A 15,733-nucleotide genomic window follows, 5' to 3' on the forward strand; every position below is an offset into this window, starting at 1 on the left:
AACAGATTCAAAATCACCAATATAAGCATGCAATTTATCAAGTACTTCCAACGAGTTCTTGACACTTCAAAAGTAATTAATTCGCCTGTTTTCGAAGGCCTTATTTGAACAATTCATTATCAGGTTTTTGATTGTACCAAGTGTACTGGTAAGAAGAATAGACAATTTAGTAGTGGAACAATGGCTTGAAGACGAAATAAATCTATATTTGTAAGGTGTTTTGTGTAGCTTCGGAAGCCAATACATAGTAGGGACTTTCATTGTATTCGGTTCTGCTTGTAAAGCGGTAGCTAAAAGTTTATGTTTGTTACAGATGTCGATTTCTGAAAATGGAGTCAGTTGGAATGTTGGTGAATTGGTAATTTCTTTTTTCAGAACCTCAAAGTAAAATTTACGTCAAACAATAATAATATTATTAGCAGCTTTATCGGCTGGGACAAAAACAAATTCCTTGGCCAGTTCTTTGAGTTTATGTTTGATACGAGAAATCGGTTTATTGTGGTTATTGTTAATAATAAAATGTTCTTTAAAATGTTGAATACGTATATCAACTATGTTCATTACTGAATTAAAGAAAGAGTCCAAAGATTTTTTGTCAGCTTTTTCCCGTTTTATCCATTTCAATCAGTAAGTACGGAGTGAGTCGTAGATGATATTATGACAATGACATGAAGTAGGTGTATTTTCACTGATATTAGCATCTTTACACAATTGTTTATAATTAAACACAAATTTCTTGTAAATATAACAAATAAGAGGGAGCTCAGTATTTTCAAAATATCCAGGAACTTGTTCTTTAACAGAATGGTCGTTAAATATACCGGCAATATTTACAAAATCAAAACCTTTATTGACATACTTTATTTTAATAAAATGATTTTTATGATCTTCAGGCCGATCAATTTTTGGAAATAGTTTAGAATAACAATATGCCATAATAATTTGAACTATTTCATACTTTGGACTGTTATATGAAATTGTGTTGCAATCCTCCAAAATTTTATTTAACCTATTAACCGGTAATGAACAGAGCTTTGTTAACAGATAATGTCTGCCGTTGTTTTTTGAAATAGAAATTAAGTCCGAAATATTGGTATGATTGGTCCAAAATTTTCTTTCATTGCGATTTTTTCTAAGACCGTGAGAACGGTTTTTACGAACAGATTTAGAAACTATATCCAAAATGTTAACGGAATCGGTTCTTGATATATTACCAATTCCCATGATATTATCATTAAGACCGAGAGGGTAGACTGTCTGTAATTTTTTAATCCATTTTAATTCAATTATTTTCCGTGATCGTACAAACTTTGAATGAGATTCACCAGGTTGCTTATTTACTACTTCTAAAGGTTGAACTGCTAAACATTTAATAGGATGATTGTGCTTCTTAAGGTGTTGATAAATGATACTTTTGAATTTATTGGGTCTTTTAAAACGATACAGATGTTCTTGAGTTCGTTTAGATAAATATCTTCCAGTTTCACCTACGTACTGAATACCACATCCCGGTTTGTTTCATGTGAGTAAATAAATAATACTGTTTGTTTTTCAAATTATATCAGTTTCAAAATTTAAAGAAAATGTGCGACCATTACACGTAAACCTTACTGTATTTTTGGTGGAAAGACGGGGACATGTAAGTCATTTTTTGGCATGACATTTATCGATAGAAGGGTAACCACGATTTTTATTGTTAAAAATGTTAGCGATGGTAGTATTTTTAGATAACTGATTTTGAAGATTGAGACGTGTAGATACCCTTTGAACGAGTTAAGTATTTAATATTTTTCCATTTCTAAGCTTCATATTTGTTTTTTGTTTGTGAAATATATTATAAAGGAGCAAAGACTGGCGTCCAGAATATGAACCAGCATACAATAAATTAAGTTATGTAAAAATGATAAATCTGTTCGGCTAACAATGTCAAACGCTATTAGTATTAGTTACCCGGAAAAAATAGGGTATATCAGGGTAGCGACTGACGGCTATATTTTAGAATTAAGTGGGACGTCCATTTTCACTGAACTAGTACACAACTTTATTTAGGGGCGACCTGAGGACCATCTCCGGGTGCAGGGTGTTCTCGCTGCGTTGAAGACCAATTAATGACCTTCGGCTGTTGTCATTTCTATAATCAATTTTATACAATATTGTATGGGTTATTTTCATTTTTTAAGGCAATATGACCATTGCTTACGATCACTTAATTTGAAATGTACTAGATAGTTGTCTCAGTGGTAATCATATCGCATCTCCCAATTTTTATATTTTATCTATAAAACAAACAAAACATTTGCATTATATATAGGCACAAGTAGTATGACACTTCACTAAGTTCACTCGTATAACATAACATGCTGAACAGTCGCCTTGCCTTATATTTATTTTTTCTTTCTTATAGAATTACATGAGGTAACAGTTAATTTACGTTAGTCAACTGTTGTTTACGCTTTAAGTTTGGTACAACTTCTAGTCGACTATCGCTCCTTGTCATTGACCATAAGGCAACTAACAATCAATCAATCAATTGACACTACGTTCCTGAAATTTCCCTCTACTAAGTATCTACACTTTAGTGTGGCATGATTGTGCATCTTCTCATAGTAGGGTAAGCTTTTGGCGATTTGAAATTAGCTTTTTTTTCCTTAAACAAGCATCCTTTTTGAATGGATGTTAATGTAAGTATATGATATATCAATTCAAGTTGCTGCTTATACTTGCTTTTTTAAGCACATAGCAAAATATATACTACATTTAGCCATGGTGTCAGTTTATTATCGATTTATGAGTTTGACTGTCCCTCTGGTATCTTTCGCCCCTCTTTTACTATTAAACAACAAAAACAAACAAATAAAATGTTTACATTCAGATATTCCTTGTAAATTCATACTTCAAGTGAAACGGTGCATTATAAATAAGGTATCTTTACATTTGCATACGTCGTATTCGTTTTTATTGGTTTAGTTTTTTTCCTGTATATATTTCAACGCTTCATTACATTGGTATAAAACGAAGGTTCGCTTGTGTGGTTACCATACAGAACAAGAATGATGAAGGGGATGGTTGTTTTACTTTTGCTGTCGACCATTACGGTTGTTCAAGGTAATATATGTTATACTATTCACGTTTTCGAACTATAGTGAACAGTTTAATTCATTAGCACAATTTTTGATTTATCGAAACGAGTTTGAATACTATGTTTTTTTATCTTTACTTTAATACTTCTATATTATTACACTTGTAAACTTTTCTTCCAAATTCTAATTGTCTATTTTTTTACTAAAACTTTAAGTATAACTTTATTCGTTTGGCTTCTTATGTGTAGCCTTTGACTGATAAACTTTCTTTTAATTGGACTAGTTAAAAATAAATTGTAAACCTTGAACTTTAGAATAAATTTACTCGTATATAACATTGATAGCTGATTGTTATGTTTCAGTACACATTATATAAAATGATAAATTATATTATTTTGTCCGACTTATAGAGAAAATTTAGTCATAGTATCACAATTAACTAAACTATGAATATATTGGTTATGATTTCGTAAATTTGATTGGCTTCTATGATATCCCGATAAACACTTGGTCTAGTTCCATGGCTTAATTAAATGTACTTACTGATTCTCCGCTGTATGAATCCATCACAGACACGAAGAATATACATGCAGATGACATGCCGGATTGGTATATGTCTCTAAGTTAGCTCCTTACAAAGTCATATATTGATAAATTCAGACCCAAAGTGTCTGATTATTGCATAACTTTGTACATTTATGTTCTATTGTCATTTTATTCTCCATGCAATATTGCTTGGTTTAACAACAAATGTACATATCCATATCTAGAAATTCAATTGATAGTTTAAAAATGGAACTCCAGTTTATTAACTACGGATGAACAGAAGGGTATGTGTTGATCTCATATTTATTAAGTTCAATACATTAGTTTTAACAAATTTAGTTTGTACAAGAATATTGACTATTCGTACCTGATAAGCGATAAAAAGTATTTTTTAGCTTTGTAGCAACAATATCATGTATATCATGTATATGTTTCGCTTGTTTTTCAGCAAACCAAAGCAGTTTTCTTTAAATAAGAATAAACAATTCATTCATTTTTTTTTTTCGACAATTAATTTGACTTTGATTAGATAAATAGACTTTTTAACATATCTCAACAAAATTAAACACGTATAAAAAATAGAAATTGTTAGATAAAGAAATAACTTATTGAAATCGACAGAATGGTGTATATCTATTGAATGACAGTACAAAGTATATGTGTATATTATTTATCTTCAAAGATATGTATATTATTTTGTCATCCTCAAAATTAAAATTCCATATCATCATTTAAATTAATTGAAATCTAATGTATGTCTTTTTCCAATTGTTTTTCTAATTTGGAACGACATTTTTGTCAACACTACTCGGTTTTGAAAGATGCTGATATCCCTTTTTATAATACGGCAACAGACTCTATCGGATAACCTAGGATCTATTATTATTTCTAAATAATCATAAATTGAGTATTAGTATCATATCATTTATGAATATTTCAACACAGGAATCTATGCCCTATCGTTCTAAGGATCTAAATATGATGTGAATACGACCGTATGTGTATGTCTGTGATTTACAGTGGGCATAACTCAGAATGGCTGTAATAACTTTCCTTTCTATTTTTACAGGTCTGTGCAGCTTTCCTAGTGAACTTGTTGGAAGTTCATATCAAAAGACCAGTCTCCTTCCATTTATTGAGACATATACATTTTCTGAGACACAGATCATTGTAGAAGAAACAACAGGGTTCATACCCACAACTACTTACGATTGCATAGAAAAGAATGGTGATTTTTTCATGGTTAGGTAAGACAGTGAATACTTCCTATATTCTTAATTCATTCTGTTCATCCGAACATAAAACTATCATGTACTCTTGACTTCCAATTTTTCATGATACCCTAATACCATCCACGAAAAGTAAATACCTTTATAGCTGATTATGTTGTATGGGCTTTGCTCATTGTTGATGGCCGTACGATGACCTATAGTTGTTGATTTCCATGTCGTTTTGGTTTCTTAGGGATAGTTGTCTCATTGCCAATCATACCAAACTTTCTTTTTTCTACATTTTTTACTTATCTGACTGACTTAGTTTTTAGCGAAATAGTAATAATATTTCATTATTGTTAAGTACATGCATTTGTTTTATTCCTCCTGTCCCTTATCATGTTACTTCTGTTTTTGTCATTGCTAATTGTTTACTAAATACATTCAATTTATTCTGTAGAAATGAGGAAGTTTTTGTTTGTATGAAATTCACTTCAACAGACAACTTGAAACCACAAGCTTATGAGGTTGGAGGTATACGTGGAGCTACTGGTATGTTGTATTACTTTACATATAGAATAATACATGGCAAAATATGTATCACATGCTGTATCATCTGAGATACAATTATCAGCCCGGGGGCCTTTAGGTCCTATGATTGATATGGGTCTAGGATGATTCGACATGTGATACAAATTTTGCCATGTTTTATACACTTAATCATATATTTAAAATGAGAATATGTAAGAATTGCTTACTGATCCAAAGCACCTCGGGTACCTTCAATTGTTTTGTTTGCCTTGTTCTAAAAGCTTTATCATATATAGATACTGCTTATAATTATTCATCCAAAGCACCTAGGTTACCTTTCAATTTGAGTCCTGTTGTCAATAGAAATATTTTGTTTATTGTATCTATAGTTGTTATTTGTGTTTTTTATGGTATTTGATTGAGTTCTTTATATCCTCCTTTAGTAATGTTGTACTATATGAAACACATTGTGAATAAAGCCTTTTAATAGGAAAATATTAGCAATTAACTAATAATGTGATACCAAGATACTGTTATAAACAAGATAATACTTTTAGACTTGTGAGTAAATTGTGCACTTTCGAAATATCAAAATTTATGAAAACTTTAAAAAGCTGTCATAAAGTATTACCCTCTTGCTGCCGGTAGTTTTTTATGGTTTCATTTCGTGTACCTGAAAATATAAAAGCTCGAAGTCTCTGACGCCAAGTGCAAAACAATGATGACAAGTCCTTATGACTTATTAATTGTAGACCCATTGATGAAACATATTTTATCTTCGGGATTTTATTTGAAAAAGATGAGAAGCTTGCATGAACTAAAATATGGTTTTCTTGTTAATTTATAAGCCGCTACCGTCATAAATGAGAAATCCGAGTAGGGGTGTAATAAAGGGTAGACTACGAAAAAAGGGTGTGATACAGGGTCTGCATCAAAGTTAGGATACGGAATAAACAGCAGGCTATTTATCAAATATTTTTAAAAAAAAAACTGCACTAACTACTAAACAAATGATAATGAAATTTATTATAGCTTCTTATAGAACTTTTTTTTAATGTAACGCATTAATTGAACAGCAACAAGACAAGTCTTTATTAAACTTTCTTTCGATTCAAATCAATGTAAAAAAAAATGAATAATAGCATGATCAATGTGTGCCCATTAATTCTGTCGTGACGGTCGTATGTATGTGATTTTACAATTCATTAAACAGTCGTGTTCCATTTTGCTATTTTTATTCGCAGGTACTCCTTCCATATGTGATGTATGTACTATCAGGAGATTCCCGCCGCCTCAAAGTCAATTGTTTCGTGGTAAGTTGATAGATTATATTCAATTTATGTTGTATTATTAGTCAAACTATGAGCTATTCTCATCATGTGAAGTACACCTTCTGTCATTTTATTGTCCCATATCTTCGATATTGTCGTCCGTTAACTTATGTGACAATCTTCTTCCCTTAAACTACTTGACAAATGAATGCAACAAGAACTGATTTGGAACTTATTAACGAGATAAATAGTGTTATACAAGTTGTCCAAATATTAGTGTAAACTGCGTAAAACTGAAAATCGCGAAAATTATCACTAGGACAACTTTTACATTTTTTTTTAATAAAGACATATATTGTCGATTAACATCTAAAAGAAATGTAGTTAATAGCCTTAAGCAATGTTGTATTACCCATGTTTTGCTCACCTGGCAAACTGCAGTAATTAAAGACCCAAATGTTCAGCAAAAAAACCATAAACATCCCAAATGATAAAAAAAAAGACAAAATCATCATCTACATCGCATGCCTAAAATGTTTAGTGAGGTCGACTCCTTATCGATTTCTTATTATTTAAAGACGAGTATGAACCCGTTGTATAGTCTGTGGGATAACTTCAGAAGTTGACAGAGAACTGTGAACTGTAACTTTCAAAACTGGTCACCAAGACACGATATTCGCATAGGTCTACAATGCCGAAATAATTAAATGACTTATGTTGAAGTTATTGTCGTTGAATAACTATTATTTGAATTCAACCTGTCTTAATTTTGGAAAAACATAGTGATGAAAGTAGATAGAGAATCTGAAATAGAAAAAATGTCAGCAATAGGAGATCAACCAAAAACGATCAATGTCATGAATTTTATTTTTACTACTGTTAAAAATACACATAGATCTATATGAGCTTAACATGCTTTTTAGGTTCCCTCGTTTTTTTTAAACCGTTAATTTGAACTAGTGTAGTGCACTTTATTAAATAAAAAATAACAGAATCATATGTTTATTCATATGAATTTGCACTTTTCCCAAAGATAAAAAATTGGCCGCAGTAATCAGAATATCTCATCTATATCACATATGATAACCATTTCGGTTATTTCTGTCAAAGATGTACAAAAAAAAATGTGTGTAGTTGGTAGATAACAATTTTAGAAATCAGATATAAAAGAAAACGATCTAAGAAAGCTACAATGATGGCAAAAAAAAAAAGGACGAAAAGGTCAAAACACCACTTATTAAACTTCTGATTTGTTTCTTTGTCAATTAAATCAATCTTCTTTTTTTATTGTATTTCATTTATTTTTGTTTTACTCTGTATTGAGTGTCCTTGCATCTCTTTGTACTGTATTCCTGTCACGTAATGTTGTCATTTTAAAATAATAGTATGTATAACATTGCTCATGAGCAGGTGGTTTTGCTAGCCATCAAACAAGATTCACCCCAACATTGTGTTCTTAAATGTCCTTACCAAGTCAGTTATATGGTATTTGTTATTATCGACTCGTGCCACATTTGAAGCAGGTCTGCTTACTCTTCCGGAGCACCTGAGATCAACCGAGTTTTTGGTTTGGTTCGTGTTGCTTAGTATTTAATTAGTACTCTATCTTGTGTCTTTTGTACTATTGTTTGTCTGTTTGTCTTTTTTTATGAGGATAACTGTCCTTGTGCTATCTTTTGCTTCTCTTCCGTGTCAATGTTTGTTGGCGTTTTTTGGGGTTTTTTTTTTTGTGTAGCAGTTCAGTTTTTTGACTGTTCTGCTGTTTTCCTCTTATAGTTAATGTGTTTCCTTCAATTTTAGTTCGTGACCGGAATAATTTCTGTTTAACCGATTTATGACTATTGAACAGCAGTATACGACTTTATTAAAAGCATAGTCATAAACGACAGAACAATAATGTATAACGTATGTCAATGTATCTATTGCTCTCTGTAAACCATATTACAGAAGATAACTTTATGTTGCATCCTCGTCAAATCTATTACTGGTTATATAGACAATAATAGTGCATTGACTTGACCTTTCAACGATATAAGGATGAGGCTTAGAAACGGGGAAATGCGAGGCTGTGCCGAGCATTTTCCCCGTTTCGGGCCGAATCCTTATATCGTTGATATGTCAAGTCAATGTACTATTATTGTCTTTATACTGCGATCTAAAAAAAAAACATTTTCAATTGTTGTTTATTGTGTTAATGTTATTTTTTTTATTTAAATATTGGAAAAAATCCCCCTTTAAAAAGGCCTCATATCACACAGACGGAGAAATATAAAACACGATGAAATGTACATCATTACCGCAATCAATGGTGAACGAATTCGTTGCAGACTAAAATATTAACAATAAACATAAAACATAATGATTTATAGGTTGCAAACCAAAAAAATATTAAAAAGTGAAATATGTTTTCCCTAAAATTGCAAAAGAAACAAGTTTGAGTCTTTAAACGCATCGTTGTTTACATTTAAAACAAGAACAGGTTGAAGAGGTTGTATGAATAATTAAACATAATTTCGACAATTTCTATTTAAATATTCATGAGGAAAAGTGATATCAGGTCAGTGACTGTATATGCCATAGAAATATACGGTCAACGCATTTTGACTGCTCAAATAGAACGAGTGCAGTATAAATCGTTTTTATAGCTTGTGAATGAGTATGTGTTTTCTCATTGTTCAAGGTTGCACGGTTTCCTATTTTTACTATAATGTACCTTAGTTCATTTCATCAGATATATTTCTTCCTGGTAATCATACCATACAAAAGTGTATTATTTTGAGATTAAAATGCATTCAAAAGCCTTGATATATTTTCCCTTTACACAATAGATACTTAGCTACATGTATTTGATGTTTTTCAGTATATCAGTCAGGAGATACATGTAAGTCTTCTTTTAAAATGTATTTGTGGTTTACAAATTTATTATGTTGCACGTTGAAAGCAATTTCAAATTTCAAACTGAACAGACAATTTAATACCAAATGAAAATCATAAACAACACAAAAATGATTGAAATTCTGTTTAAATGTAGATAGAATTTTAAAATAACGTTAATATAACACTTTTAAGTCCATTTAATATATCTGCATTATTTGAGCTAACATATTGCGATAATTGATGTAAAGTTAGGGAAAAACAAAATCGTACTTACAAAATAAAACGGACATCATCGAATAAACTTTGCACACTACTAAGTTGATATCGTTTGTTTAACATCAAAGAGGAAAGTAGTTATCAAATAGTATAATTTAAATGTACAGTTATCTTACATTTGTGAAAAGTATAAGAAAAAAATCGAAATTAGATGCTAGAATCCAAAAAAAATATTTGATAGTATCAGAATTAACTTCAATAAAAACATAAGATACAGATATGTCTTTGAATTTATGATTGATATCGATACGTTTGAGGGGAGTGTAAAATTAATTTGCTATTCTATAAAATGGAAATGGAAATGGAGAATATGTAAAGGAGACAACAACCCGACCATTGAGCAGATAACAGCCAAAGGCCAACAATAGGTCTTCAACGCAGCGAGAAAATCCTTCACTAGAAGGTGGACCTCACCTGGCCCATAAAAATGTGTACTAGTTTAGTAATAGAAAAACCGGACGTCAAATTTAACTCAACATATAAACATTGATAAATTAACTATATTTGAAATCATACAAGACTTAGAAAGGCCGTAGACTCCTGTCTTTGGACATTTTCCTTAATGTGTATTGAAAATAGTTATCGAAAAAATCTAATACGCTCTTCCATTGCACATGTTACATTCTACTTTTGTAAGCCAACGGAAATAGTTAAGTACAGTTAATTTCTACTTGTCATTTAATTAAATACTTTGACTTTTAGATCCGTCACCGCTTCCTCTTGGATGTGATATTCCCTTCGGTTGTCCTTTGACTGCTACTGGTACTCCTTGTTCGATTACTCTAGAACGTTTCTGTAGCGAACTCCTTGGAATCCTTGATGGAGCATGTTCAGAAAGCTCAGAAAGTTCAGAAAGCTCAGAAAGCTCATCTGCCAGCAGTTCCAGTGAATTAGAAGGAGGAGGAGGAGGAGGAGGAGCAGGAGCAGGAGCAGGTAGAAGAGCTCTAAGAAGACACATACAAGGAAGGAAACAGAAAGGCAAAAGCAACTCCAAGGAAAAGTGCAAGAAATATGAAAGATTAGAGGCTTTGATAAAGGAAACATGTGAGTGAGAATGTAGCTCTCACTGTATGAACATCATCTCTGCTTGTAATTCAGAATAAAAGAAATAAGAAACTTTTTTAAAAAATACAGAAACTCACTAGGTTTAACATTTAAATTTCCTCTTCAGAATAATAGTACTCTTTCTTTCTTGTTACTGCATAATATTAATAGTTGCTTACTGGAAGTACAATAATTTATTGTAGATACTTATAAGGTAGTAACTTTCAATTATTATCTAATATTTATTATAATATGAACAATAGTCATTGCAGTGTATTGATTTTAATCTGATTTCTATTAAATGAATCAACGATTGAATTTTTGATTTTTTATTCCCTCCCATTTCATCATGACATGGGGTATTTTGATATCATATGTATAGAATTAGCTGAGTATGAGTTTGTTACCTGTTGCTCAATGATAAGTTTTCTTTAAAATTTATTTTTTGCAATTCTGTTTGTTTCGTTAATTACCAATTGGAATTTTCATCTTAATTTAGATTTTATGTTGGGTTTTTTTAAACTGAAATATTTTAAAGATACTTACCGTTAGACTGTAGAAAAAGTATGCATGATACGACTTGTTTTATAGACATTTATCACCATAGTTGAATACTATTTATAGTAGATGATAAAACCATGTGTATTTAATTTCATTTAATTATTACTTTTGTTTGTGCATTTAAAGTTAAAGTGAAGTTTATTCCTTAAAGACGTTTTATAAAAGTGACAACTTCGCTTGACGATTCATGCAAAACATAATATTTGTTTTTTCAAAGACTACATATCCTCTGTCATACCGTTTGGAGTATTTTCATTGTAATATACATACAGGAGCCTGTAATTCAGTGGTTGTCGTCTGTTTATGTGTTACATATTTGTTTTTCGTTCATTTTTTTTTTACATAAATAAGGCCGTTAGTTTTCTCGTTTTACATTGCCTTATCGGGGCCTTTTATAGCTGACTATGCGGTATGGGTTTTGCTCATTGTTGAAGGCCGTACGGTGACCTATAGCTGTTAATGTCTGTGTCATTTTGGTCTTTTGTGGATAGTTGTCTCATTGGCAATCATACCACATCTTCTTTTTTATATACGTTACTATTTTTATACGAAGAAACTAACTCTTCAAATACACATGCGCTCAACATTGGTAAGTGAATGAGCTCATTTCACATTTTACATTGACGAACTTAATTTTTTTTAACTATTATGATAATTCCGTAATATCAACACCAAATCATTGATGAAATAAATTTGATAAAATATTGTGCTAACTTATGATATATCTTAAGGTAAAGAACCTTTATCCGCATTTCAAAATGGAAACGTTCTCATATCAAATCTTCATTAACATGCTTACTGATATAATCCTTATTGATTTACTTGTTCATGTTGTTGGCAAACCAATATTTCTAAGTCAATAGTTATTGTCATACCTACGGTATGAATTTTTGCTAGGTTGGTGTAATAATCCCAATTACTAGCACGTCACACCTTATTTCGTGCGAAAAAAAGCAGTGGTACTATCAAAATTCTAGTGAGAATTGAATCAGTGCTGTTTGGTTAGTGCTTAGTTGTGACTGTCTGAACCAAAATAGTAACACAAGCTATTACATGTATTATGCGTTTGAATTTGTAATTACTTGAACTAATTTTGTGGCTCCAAGGAAATACAGAAATTTTCATCCTAAAGCTTATTTTCTGACAACTTTATATGTTAAACATTATCAATGGAGCAATTCCATGTCGGAGTAATTCAAACGTAGACATTGTGATCTTTTATTTTGTGGTTAAGCAAATTTAACGTTGTTATAAACATACCCGTTTCCCTAATATTTTACTAACTATGTATTTGTATTCAGGAATCGCAGATTAAATTTCTTTGTTCATAATGTGTTAATTTACGTTTTTCTTTTATTGAGTTAAGCCTTTCAATTGATATTTTATCGTGTGTTTTTCTATGTTGTGATGTTATACTATTGTTTCAGAAAAAGGAGAAGGTTTGGTACCATTAAAATGTTAAATCCCGATTCAAATGTATGCACCTGTCCTAAGTCAGGAATCGGATATACAGTACTTGTTGTTTGTTTATGTTATCTATACGTGTTTCTCGTTTCTCTTATGTTATATAGATTAGACCGTTAGTTTCCCTGTTTAAATGGTTTTACAAGTCAAGTAAGTTTAGGGCCCTTTATAGCTTGTTCATCGGTGTGAACCAAGACACCGTGTTAAAGGCCGTGCATTGACCTATAATGGTCTACTTTTATAAATTGTTTTTTGGATGGAGAGTTGTCTCATTGGCACTCACACCACATCTATATCTACCTTTTTTTTTATCAAACGGCATTACTTAGTATTTTGTCTTTGTCAATAATTGAATCAGCACTGCAAAGTGTTGACGTTAGATATTGAATGTCATCAATATGAGATTTCAAACTTTTTTAACATTAATTTTCTTGTTCCCTTTAAATTTATATGCGTTTGGCTTTGATCAATGGCTTCAGTCTCAACATAGCATAGGTATCCTAAAATTAAGAATATAAATGGGGAATTTATCAAGGAGACAACAACCCAACTAAAGAGCAGACAACGGTTGAAGGCTACCAATGGGTCATAACTCACCTAGAAAATCCCACACCCGCATTTGGTCATCAGCTGGACCCTACTTAAAATTGTGTATCAATTCAGTGAAAATGAACGTAATCTAAACTCTAAAATAAATACTAAAATAATGGAAAAAAACATACAACACTAAGAAAACCTGAGGCTCTTGACTTAGGACGGACGCACAATGCGGGAGATAGACATGTTTTGTAAGATCGCAACTGTCCCCCTATACCTCTAGTCAATGTAGAATCCAGAAACACATAGCAAAACGCACAGTTAAACTCTGTTTAAAATAAGTCGTAGTCCGTTATCCAAATAGGTAACAAAAGAAACTAAGCAATAAAATCAACGGTACCAATTTTGTTGCACCAGATGCGCATTTCGACAAAATATGTCTCTTCAGTAATGCTCGTGGCCAAAATATTTGAAATCAAAAGCTTATATAAAAGATGAAGAGCTATAATTCAAAAGGTCCAAAAAGTATAGTCAAATTCGTGAAAGGAATCTGAGCTTTGCATGAGGGAGATATATTCCTTAATTTATAATAATTTCTAATATTTTGTAACAGCAAATTTAAATAACACAAAAAATCCGTATTTTCATGCCAGTACCGAAGTACTGGCTACTGGGCTGGTGATACCCTCGGGGACTTATAGTCCACCAGCAGAGGCATCGACCCAGTGGTAGTAATAAAATCAACGGTACTAATTTTGTTGCACCAGATGCGAATTTCGACAAAATATGTCTCTTCAGTGATGCTCGTGGCCAAAATATTTGAAATCAAAAGCTTATATAAAAGATGAAGAGCTATAATTCAAAAGGTCCAAAAAGTATAGTCAAATTCGTGAAAGGAATCAGAGCTTTGCATGAGGGAGATACATTCCTTAATTTATAATAATTTCTAATATTTTGTAACAGCAAATTTAAATAACACAAAAAATCCGTATTTTCATGCCAGTACCGAAGTACTGGCTACTGGGCTGGTGATACCCTCGGGGACTAATAGTCCACCAGCAGAGGCATCGACCCAGTGGTAGTAATAAAATCAACGGTACCAATTTTGTTGCACCAGATGCGCATTTCGACAGAATATGTCTCTTCAGTGATGCTCGTAAGCAAAATGACAACGATACATTTATTAACGAAGGATTACTAACAGTTACTGACATGTCAGCTCAAGAACTCAACTAAACTCTTTGAGTGCATATGAAAATTAAGTACAATGCCTCCCTTCAGGGGTTTAGTAACATACCATCATAAAATATACAGGAAGACTATTACCCGTATCATGCCAACTACTGGTTTTAGAATAAATGTGTGTTTTTCCAATGCTAAGATCCTATGAGTAAATCAATATTAATACCAAAATATGCAGTCCGTAATGACTTAACAAGAGTATTGAAACTATATATGTTCTGAATAAGTCTGTTAAAAGGTTTGGCTAGTTTGTGAGGCGAATGTCGATTTTTTTGTTCTATGTTAAGAATATTACCATAAAGATTGAATGTGAAAAACCCGAACGTATAAGATGTCTGCATATTTTTTTCACGTCTTTTCACCGATGACAAAATTTAGTAAATGTTTGACTAGTTTGTAATAAATAGAAATAAAGCAAATAAATAAATAACTAAATATTAAGAAGATATATTGACCACAGAAGGACTGTATTCCCTTCGAAGAATTTGTTTTCACTTTTCTTATTTAAACTGTTTTTCAAAAGTGTTGTCTTTAACGACGATTTGGGGTTGTAAAACACATTGACTACCCATGAGGTTCTTAAGCGATGCGTTTAACACTTGCAATCAATGCTTATAGATATAAGAAATGTGGTATGACTTTGAGACAACTCGCCATCAAAGCATCAGGTTCCTTACAAAGGACAGGTTCAAACAAATGCAGCGGGTTTTTCAAAACGTTTTGACATTCATTCTGACCTGAAACAATTGTGCAACATAGCAAGAGATACTACAAAATATAAATGCATGGCTTTACTCAACCAAAATACATACATGTATTATCACAAGTGAACATAAACTAAACGAATAAATTTCTTATATGACTCAATTAGAATACAAAACGAATTGAAAAAGGGGCGAATACATAAAGGCAACAGTAGTATACTGCTGTGAGATGTTAAATAATTTTAGAAAGAAAACGATGATCTTGAAGAAAATTCCGCCAAATAGAATAGTGTACACAGGTCAATCAAAATAATGTTACTGTAAGGTAAACTGTTCCGTGTGAGCCAAGACTTTGTTTTGAGGACTGTACTTTGACTTACAATGGTTTA

General features: G+C 31.6%; 1 protein-coding gene across 1 annotated transcript; it reads left to right on the forward strand.

Annotated features, from left to right (window-relative positions):
* The first annotated feature begins 3,019 nt into the window (after nucleotides 1-3,019).
* On the forward strand, nucleotides 3,020-11,076 carry LOC139487074 (uncharacterized). The gene is made up of 6 exons (XM_071272079.1): nucleotides 3,020-3,105; nucleotides 4,696-4,873; nucleotides 5,298-5,389; nucleotides 6,613-6,681; nucleotides 9,500-9,520; nucleotides 10,495-11,076. Exons 1-6 carry the CDS (start codon nucleotides 3,051-3,053, stop codon nucleotides 10,842-10,844), a joined length of 765 nt encoding a protein of 254 aa, XP_071128180.1. The 5' UTR covers nucleotides 3,020-3,050; the 3' UTR covers nucleotides 10,845-11,076.
* The last annotated feature ends 4,657 nt before the right edge of the window (nucleotides 11,077-15,733 follow it).

This window comes from Mytilus edulis, chromosome 8, assembly GCF_963676685.1.
Source record: "Mytilus edulis chromosome 8, xbMytEdul2.2, whole genome shotgun sequence".
NCBI classification, from domain to species: Eukaryota; Metazoa; Mollusca; class Bivalvia; order Mytilida; family Mytilidae; genus Mytilus; species Mytilus edulis.

Excerpts from the sequence above, each read along its gene's own strand:
- LOC139487074 (XM_071272079.1), top strand. The coding sequence starts at position 3,051 with ATGATGAAGGGGATGGTTGTTTTACTTTTGCTGTCGACCATTACGGTT. Across the intron at positions 5,390-6,612 it reads AGGTATACGTGGAGCTACTG|GTACTCCTTCCATATGTGAT; the intron begins GTATGTTGTATT and ends TTTTATTCGCAG. Across the intron at positions 6,682-9,499 it reads TCAAAGTCAATTGTTTCGTG|TATATCAGTCAGGAGATACA; the intron begins GTAAGTTGATAG and ends GATGTTTTTCAG.